The sequence below is a fragment of the Notechis scutatus genome, chromosome 1 (genome assembly GCF_049901735.1).
Source record: "Notechis scutatus isolate UNSWTSFEM ecotype Mainland chromosome 1, rNotScu1.2, whole genome shotgun sequence".
Lineage (NCBI taxonomy): Eukaryota > Metazoa > Chordata > Lepidosauria > Squamata > Elapidae > Notechis > Notechis scutatus.
Window position 1 is genome coordinate 271,350,348 of NC_142009.1, and position 9,328 is coordinate 271,359,675.

A 9,328-nucleotide genomic window follows, 5' to 3' on the forward strand; every position below is an offset into this window, starting at 1 on the left:
TACAAAATTATGCATATGCCCACATATATGACCCAGAGAAACAACAGTCTAAAACCTCATAAAAAACCCACTAACAACGCTCCTAAAACTAGGTTAGATATCTGCCTTTTTTAAAAAGGAAAGTTGGGCTCACAGATCCATGCAGTACATGCGTACTGGACTAGGAGGGACAAGGGGACAATTCCCCTTAAATTCAGAGCAATTTGTTTTAGTGGCTCTCTTGGAAGATTTAAAGATTGGTTGGTTGGTTATAATTATGCAATATGTACCGAATTCTCCACTCAGACAAATGAGCGTGTGTACAGATTAGACTTATGCAAACATAATTTCATCATTTCCAGTTCTTCTTTTCATCCATGAGCTGTAGGATTGCGGTATTGGGAAACGATGTCACGCTGACTGTTGTTATTTCAGCTTCTATAGGAAATAGTAAAAACTTATCTTAAAGGCAAGCCCTCTTACTCAGGGCTTGCCCTTGCTCAATATGTTGGATGACTTTATGCAAAAACCTCCTCAATTATTCCCTTCGCATATGTTCCACCTGTTCCCTTTGCCACATTTGCAGCTCAAGATGTCCAAGAGTGGATTGTTGGACATACACCGTTTCCATATAAATCAGCTGTCAGCTGGTTACATTTCACAGGTATTTCCTGTGTCTACTGCCATTTCTGGAAATAATGAGAGCTATCCAGAGTTGACCCATCTGTTTTAATTTTTTTGCAATCTTAAAGCATTGCCAACTTTCCAGAAAGATGCTTGTTTTTCTAAGAAAAGTAAGGATGAAAAGAAGTTACTGGTGTAGATCAGGTTATGAGGTGCTGGTGAATATCTAGCTCCATTTTGGTAGAAACAGGTTGAAGAAAATCTGGTCTTGCCAATTCAGAATTCTTTGAGTCATGGAATACAGCCTGGAACTGCCAGATTCCAGCATTCATGTAGTTCTCAAAGAGTTGTTAGTAAAATTAACAGCATCGAGCTATGAAATCCTATTTAAAGATAAATCTCACTGTGCTCATTGGATCGTGCTCATAACTAGGCACATGTGTATAAAACAACAGACGTACTTTCTTCCTTCCACAGTGTTTAACATGGGATTAGTCTTCCTGAGGTTCCTCACTTAAAAGAGGTAGTCTGGCTACTATGAACCAGAAATACAATTAATTATGTCTATAAGATATCATTAGGCCTTGAGTTCAGAATGCTGAATTTAGCCAGAGCATGTGATCTTGATGAAGTCTTGTTTTATAGATCCTTATAGGTTAAATCAACCTCTTCCAATCAGAACATTACTAAAGTGAAGACTTTCAGAATTTTCAGCTAGCCCAAAGCCACGTTGAATAAAATCTGGCACTGGAAAGGTAAGGTTAGGCTGCACTGCATAACTATCTTTTCCAAGTCACAACAGAACAAGTACTGAGGAGTTTCCACAACAGATTCTGAGGAGATTCTACACTTCATGGAAAGTTACTGTCCAGATCATGGAAAAACACAGGACTGTTTTGCAATCATATTTGCTAATGCAATTCCAAATGATTTAGTTCCCACATCAGTAAAAAAAAATTTAAAATATACTGTTTTATTGTTTTCAATTGCACCTGCTTCAGAGATTATTAGCATTTGATGCCAGTCTGCTTTAAAAAAATAAAACAAGCATAAAAGAAATGAAACAAATAGTAAAATACATTGCAACTGTACAATTAATCCTGTAAGCATTGTAATTATGAATAAAGCGTATTAAGGAAACTGCCATGTGAGTAAAATATCATTAAAATATCAGTTATTTTAAGCTTTTAAAAGAAGTATTCTGTGAGATGAAACTATAAATATAAAATTGTGTCACAATTCCCCCCCCCCCCCCGGGAGTCACATGATGCTGTGTTCCCCACTTCTTTTAAATAATACCATTCTTGGCATCAAGAGACACCCTCCCCCCCGAATTTTTGTAATTTTTCCTCATTGTTTTCCAAAGTCAAAAACATCAATTTCTCCAACATCAGTGTGCGGGAATAATTTTTACAAGGTTCTTTTTTTGTGGGTCTATGCAAAACACAGGATGCGGGACCAATCGACATTTAAAAGAAAATCTATCCAAGCCGGATCGTCTCGATTTTTCGGAACTGAGAACCAAGAACAGAACAGCGCTGCCCAAGGAAGAGAAAGACCAGGAGGACCTGATGCATTGGAGATCTTTTGGGGGGAGGGGCGGTGGACTGTCCCTTCCTACGCTCCTGTCCCGGTTGTGTAAAGGGAGGGAGCCGGCGGCCGAAGCAGTCAAGGGAAGCCCCATCCGGCGGCCGGCTCGCCAACCATTCCAGCACAACAGACAGCTCCTAGCCGGGAGAGGCGGAGCCTTGCTACCATAGAGCGACAGCCGGCTAGAGAGGGAGAATAGAAAAAGATGCTCTGCGCATCTGCGAACCGCCTTCACCTCGCTCCCGGGCTCGGACATGGCGGAAGAGCGGGAATACCTATCGGTCTCCGGGGCTCCAATTAAGCTGCGGCCCCTCCACTACAGCGCCTCCTGTCGGGAGCTCCAGGTGCGCTGCCCTCGGCTGCAGTTGGGCTCTCTGACCGCCGTCACGTGCTGCGTGTGGCTCGTGGCTTATGGGCTCTTCGTCGTCAGCCAGGTAGCTAGCTGTCCGGTCGACGCTCTTCGAAGCGGGTTCGGAAACCCGAAGTTCGTTCAGACTCGGGGAGTAAAGGGCAATTAATGGCCCGCCATTACGAGGAACGCCCCCCCCTCCCCTCCCCAAGAATGCAGCGGCCAGGCAGCCCCCACAACCCTCCATTCCGGCCCCTTTCAGATTGCTGGAACCGGCTGGGCTCTTAGGGTCTTGTAGTGTTTCTCTTTAAAAGGCGTGGCCTCCCCCTCCCAGAATTCCGCAGCCAGCACTGGGCCACACATCTTAAAGATGTCAAAGTAGAGAAAGATTGACCGTTGCATTGAGTAGGCATTATTGTGGAGCTGGTGGTGAACTGCATTTATCACCAGGGCACTGCCACCTTATGCTTGTGGTCCTCCTAACCCTTTGTCAGGGTGGCCCAAAGCTTCTTTTTTTCAAGAGGCAACTGGGTTTTCTTTGAAGACCCTTTCCCTTCTCATCCAAGAAGCTTCTTCAGCTCTAAAGAAATATCTTCAAAGGAAAACAAGAAAATCCAGTTGCCTCTTGAAAAAGGCACCTTTGGGACAAAGAAGACTTGGATGACTGAGAATCTCCATAAACCTTGTCAGGATATTAACGCAAGGCATTGTCTTCGCCCCGTTGTAGTCCACCCTCATAGCAGGTACCACCACCCAACTTCCCTCCAGTTTAGCAATGGGACATGAGGCCATTGTTGTCCTGCCTTGGTCCCTGGCCACTGCTTTTCAAGGCTATTTGTCTTTTGGCAGCAAGAAAGTTGGGGCTTTCTCCCTCTACATGCTCTTCAGGATCACTAGAATTCCTCTTCCACCATCAACATTCCTGTCCTGGTTGCACATGATATAGGGTGAAGTCTAGTGGCTCTGGAAGACTCCCAGTTGAACAATGGTTGAACTAAATGTCTCTGGAAATTCTCAGTCATCCAGGTTATGGTTGTCCCAAATATGTTTTTTCAAGAGGCAACTGGACTTTGAAGACATTTTGCTTTTCATCCAAGAGCTGAAGGAGCTTCTTGGATGAGAAGTGAAACGTCTTCACAGAAAAACAAGAAAATTCAATTGCCTCTTGAAAAAGCATCTTTGGTTGAACTAAAGTTCCCAAAAGTGGGGAAAGAACAAAACTCTTTTCTACATTTATCTCCTTGTATTTCAAAATGTTTCTTCTAGTGCCACATCACTTTCTGCTTATCTCACCTACCTCAACAATCTCTTTATCTGCAAGGAGATAGTTCACGAACCACCTTTTTGCCAAGAGGGTCTTTAAGCATTAATTCAAATATCTTACAATTTATTTATCTACAGTTTCTTAACTAGACCCGCAATTCAATGTAAAATCCATCATGTCTTGTGAAATTAATATGATTCTCTTTCTAAATGAAGATGCATATGATTTTGGCACTGGTTAAAAAAAATTAAGAGCCTATCAGGACAAAAAACTATTGTAAATAAAAACAGTTCAAAGATGTTTGTGACCCTCTATCTCCATTATATGTAATTATCAGTGTCATGTCTTCAACTCTACTCTTGTATCTGTTTTAAAAATAAATATGTTCTTATTTTGCCAGAAATGTATATTTTTAGATTGATGTACCATTTTTATGTCTGATATAAGAACAAGTAATATCTGTTTTATGAAACACAAATGTACAACAAATGTACTACTGTGCTTAGGCAACTATTTATTGTCTCTGCATAATTTCAACTTGTACTCTTAATATAGTGCATGAGCCACTCATATAGATTTAAATGGTAATGATCAGCTTTTCCTTTGAAAGTGTTTTATAGTATTGAAGTATAGTATATAACTATGTAGAATACAAAATGATTTTTGTTTGTCCATTTGATAACTTGTTTTCCATTACAGAATAGTATGGTGCTCTCCGCTTCTATATTTATCACATTGATTGGCCTACTTGTATACCTGCACTTTGTGAAAATTGACCAGGAGTCTCTGCTGATAATTGACTCGCTTGGAATACAGATGACCTCATCTTATGCATCAGGGAAAGAGAGCACAACCTTTATAGAGATGAACCAGGTCAAAGATGTGGTAATCAATGAAGCCATTTATATGGTAAGGAGATTCTTTTCCTACACTACTAAGAAATTGTATTAAAAATAACAAGAGATATTTCAGAAAGAAAAAAAAACTTGAATATTTCATGTTCCTAGTGAGAAGAATCTGAGGAAAAGAAGTTGTGCATGTGCTTGTTCTACATTATAAAATACTGTTTCATTGCTTATTAATTTTGAAATGGGAGAACTCTGAAGGACACTCCATCTTCATAGGATTGGGATGGTTTCAGAAATGGCCCAGACATGAGAACAAGTTAAATTCTAGATATAATTGGCAGATATATAGTCCGGGCATGAGCAATAAACTTGTTTGCTTTTGTCTAAAAAAATAACTGATTGAAAGTTGCTTCCTATTTAAAAACTACCATACCTTTGGAACTGTTTCAACAATCAGAAAAATGAGTGAGAAGGCAATATTCGGAGACCCAGTATCATGCAAAGCCACAATGTTGTAAATAATCTCTTATTTGACATTATGTTGTTTCTTGCAGGAAGTTAAGCTACAATCTGGCAAACCACGTCTTAGTTTAGTATATAATAGTATGTACTAATATATAATATTTATATTGTACAGTACATATTTGAACCCTGCCGTAGTCAATAATGAAAACTTGAGGTGATTCATGAAATGGGAAGGTGAAAGAACTCTTTAAAAAAGGAGACTTCTGTGTTGTCAAGTTAGAAGTTTCTCTATTCATATTTGAATGCTGTTCTAAAGACTCCCACTGACACAAATATTATTTCCATGTATATTTTTCTGACCATAGAACATAGTGTAGATGGCAATCTCTTCTACAGGATTGTTGTTTTAAGAGCAGATTTTATAGCTGGGATAATTTTATTTTTTATGATCTTATCTATACATTACTTTTAGCAAAAAGTTATCTACTACTTGTGCATCCTTCTCCAAGATCCTATTGAACCACATGCTGTTTCTGAAGTCGTGCCACTGTTTCAGGTAAGTATGAAGTGTATTGCTGAGGATGTTAAGACCTATCATACCATGTTTTTCTTGCTGAGATGCCTCTTGGAAGCCATTTGTTTCTTTGCAGTATTTCTTCTTTGGAAAATACATAGAAATAGTAAAAATATTAAAAGTGATTTTAAGTTAGAGAACAGCATTTTTACGTGATCTTTTTCTCGATCCCATGTTAAAGAATATATATCTTTGAAACTTACTGACTTGCAATAACTATGCCTTTAGATACAGCAGTGATATGCTCAGCTGAGCATGGACTGACCACTGAACTTTTTAGATAGTTAATTTTGCACAGGTAGGTGGAGTAGTAACCCTTGTCACTCTTTGATGCATTTAAATTCTTGTTTTTCTCAGTTATGTCAACTCTAAAGAATACAATTTACCACCTCACTGAGTCTATTAACACTTCTGTAATCACGTATTGTACTAAATTAACCTGTTTTTCTATGAAACTTCTGGATACTCCACAAAGAGCGTTTCCAAATGGACTTTATTCTGTTAAAAGATCATTTAGAAGTCAAAAATAGCTAGAGAGCAGAGCGTAGAAAATTACTGAGTAGATTAAAAATAATAAGTACATTAATTTGTTTTTAATTGTTACATAACTCAGCAACAGTAAATATTATATATTATCTATTCTTTAGCAATATGTTATACTATTTTTTGTATTGATAAAGATGGAACTCTAGGCTGAATAAGAATAATTCAGTTGAACGTAATTAATTCAGGCCTCAGTATATCTAAAGTCAGTGGAATTTATACAGTGTTCAGTATGCTAACATTGGAGTTAAACATGAAGTAGGAGCCATTGGCATGGAATCCTGAGTTGTAGGCTGCACTGGTAAATCAATTTCATACAGAGAACTAAAACTCAGTTATGCTTTTGGAGCTTTCCCTAGGAAGGAATTAATCAAGGAAGATTAATTTATTAAAGAACTCCCAATTTGGGAAAGTTTATAAATGTGTTCAATTGGCTGTTGTGGTTGTCCTGTAAAATCCAATAAGTCATTTTTTACAGTGGTTCTGTATCAATTTTTATATGATTTCAGCTGCAAATTCACATAAAATATTATTTTTATTTATAGAGCTCCATGCCACGTCTAGACTGCCTTGTAGACATATACAAAAGTTGCCAAGAAATCCTGGAGCAGAGGAAAAAATCTTGATACCAGCTTTTAATGTGAAACTTTTTATCAAGATAGAAGAACCACAATAATACAATTTTGCCCCATGTTATTAGGTGAAGCTAATAACCATGTTAATCTACCTGGCTATGTTGACAACTAGGTAAGAGTAGATTCAAATCCACCAAGGAACTGTTAGTGCTTTTTTGAGAAAGGATTGAATGTGCAGCTGTGAAGAAATGTTACAGAACAAAATTACTAATCCAGGTTCCACACTTTCTTCAGTCAACTTCATGATGTAAAAAACTCAATGATATTTTTTTCCTGTCAAAAATTAACCCTGTCTAAATGACTGGAAATCTACAAGGAAAGCTCAGCAGAAATAAGATGAAAATAAGGTTTTTCCCCTTCCTAAATAAAATTCCATGGAAGACTAGAATCTGTTTTCTAATAATGTTGAGTTATAGTATATGCTATGTCCAATGGTATTTCTTTTATAGACTTAATTTTGTTCATTAAATATGTATACATATTAGTGGATTGTGATAATTATAAATGCAATTTCTGTAGATTTAATTTGTTAAGTAAAGTTCATTTGTATTTATGGAATTCACAACAAAGTGATTTTTTCCTGACATAAGGATGCACTTTGATTTTACAAAGTGTATTTTTTACAACAAAAGCTGAGAAACAAAGCTATTAAAAGACCCAAAGGTGTTTTTTCAAGAGACAACTGAACTTTCTGGTTTTTTTTTCTTTAAAGATTTTTGCTTCTCATCCAAGAAGCTTCTTCAGCTCGCTTCAGCTGAAGAAGCTTCTTGGGTGAGAAGTGAAACGTCTTCAAAGAAAAACCAGAAAGTCCAATTGCCTCTTGAAAAAGCACCATTGAGATAACCATGACCCGGATGACTGAGAATCTCCATAGACATCCTATTAAAAGAATACAGTGAAAGAAAAGATTCTTATTGTGTTGAAAATCTCATTTATCAATATCACTTCCATCTTAATACAGAACACAGTTTTTATGCACAGGACATTAGCATAATTGTAAAACTAATTTTTAATCAGTTATTTCTAATGTCCGGTTAGGGCTGGGTGACATGGTCAGTATTAAACTTTGCTATACTGAAATGAAAAATCTGTCAACGTTGCTATACTTAAAATAAATGAACTGTAAATGTATAATAATTTACATGAGAACCTGTATGAACCAGAAGAGAGCCCCAGCTAATATCTTCCATATTGGAGTCTCCATTTTCTATTTATGAAATGGGGATTTTAAATTAGTTTATAATCATGACAAACACAGCTGGAACTAAAGAACTTTCAACCCAATATAAAAATAAATTGTACCATACCATGTTGATAGAATAATATTTCTTATTTTAGGCTACTGTGTTGCTTTTTATTGAAGATGCACACCAAAGCTTACTTTTGTATATATGCATAACCACACATGTACCGGTAATATCTTTGCTTCTTTGGGAAACAGAGTTTTTTTCAAGTTCCTGTGCTTTTACTACATGAGGGATGCTTAAAGATCATGAATATGTTTACCAGATTAAGTAAATTTAGTTGCAACTTTTAACAGATCTATTGTAATAAAAGATACTTTTATTTGACAGGAAATTTATATCCCAATTTCCAAATATTAGTTTCTAATGCAAGAATTAGTTGGTTGGAATTAATATTAACTGGTAAGGAAGGCAGAAAGGAAAATAAAACCATTTTAAATTTATTTATTAGCTGTCTTCTTATCTAAAATAGGATGCATGAAAATAACTATCACAATGGTTTTTTGCAGAAAGCTAATCTCAGTAGCCAAATGACCAAAAACTCAAATTATTTTATATAGAAGTGATCAGTGCCAATAGTGGCAACCATAATTAAATGGTTATTATAATATTACAAAGAATGTACTTGTGACTGAAAAGAAAATACAATTATATGGTGCAAGCCAAGGGATTATCTGGTTGGTGAATGTCATGCTCTGTCATGTACAATATATCTAGATTTGTTCATAATGTTGCTAAATCCCCAAAGCATTTTATGAAATTCAATTTTTATTTTGACATGTGCATTAAAATACATCAGTGGGAATGATGTATTTCAGTGAAAGTGGCTTCTGTATGTTTGTGTGTGCATGTTTGTGTCTGTGTACACATACACACACATATACATACACATACTCAAAAATCTGAGCAATACACAAGCCTACAGTACAATACCAGAGCTAAGATTTAAGCATCTTTTACATCCACTAATCCTGCTTTCCTTAAAACTTACGAAATAAAACATTCCACAAACCTATCTAACTTCTTGTGTTGCTGAGCTGCTCTTATCGCTAGTCTGGGGTTTTTACTATCCTTCTCCAAATATTTAGCTTCTCATGGCCTTGACCTATTGTTTCATTTCCTGACGTTGGTCCACAAGATGTGTAATTGATTCATATGTACATCCTTTGCACGTAGCTTAAATGAATGTAAAACTGTCAAGGTATCTCCTGTT

At 36.8% G+C, this 9,328-nt stretch overlaps 1 protein-coding gene across 3 annotated transcripts; it reads left to right on the forward strand.

Annotated features, from left to right (window-relative positions):
• Positions 1-2,397: 2,397 nt before the first annotated feature.
• Positions 2,398-7,429, forward strand: PIGH (phosphatidylinositol glycan anchor biosynthesis class H). Of its 3 annotated transcripts, none has more exons than XM_026671144.2 (4): positions 2,402-2,627; positions 4,506-4,715; positions 5,592-5,675; positions 6,782-7,429. In XM_026671144.2, exons 1-4 carry the CDS (start codon positions 2,448-2,450, stop codon positions 6,860-6,862), a joined length of 555 nt encoding a protein of 184 aa, XP_026526929.1. In that variant the 5' UTR covers positions 2,402-2,447; the 3' UTR covers positions 6,863-7,429. The 3 variants fall into 3 exon arrangements, with proteins under 3 accessions (XP_087807705.1, XP_026526929.1, XP_087807706.1); XM_087951580.1 differs by having other exon boundaries at positions 2,404-2,537; XM_087951579.1 differs by lacking the exon at positions 5,592-5,675 and having other exon boundaries at positions 2,398-2,627.
• Positions 7,430-9,328: the final 1,899 nt, after the last annotated feature.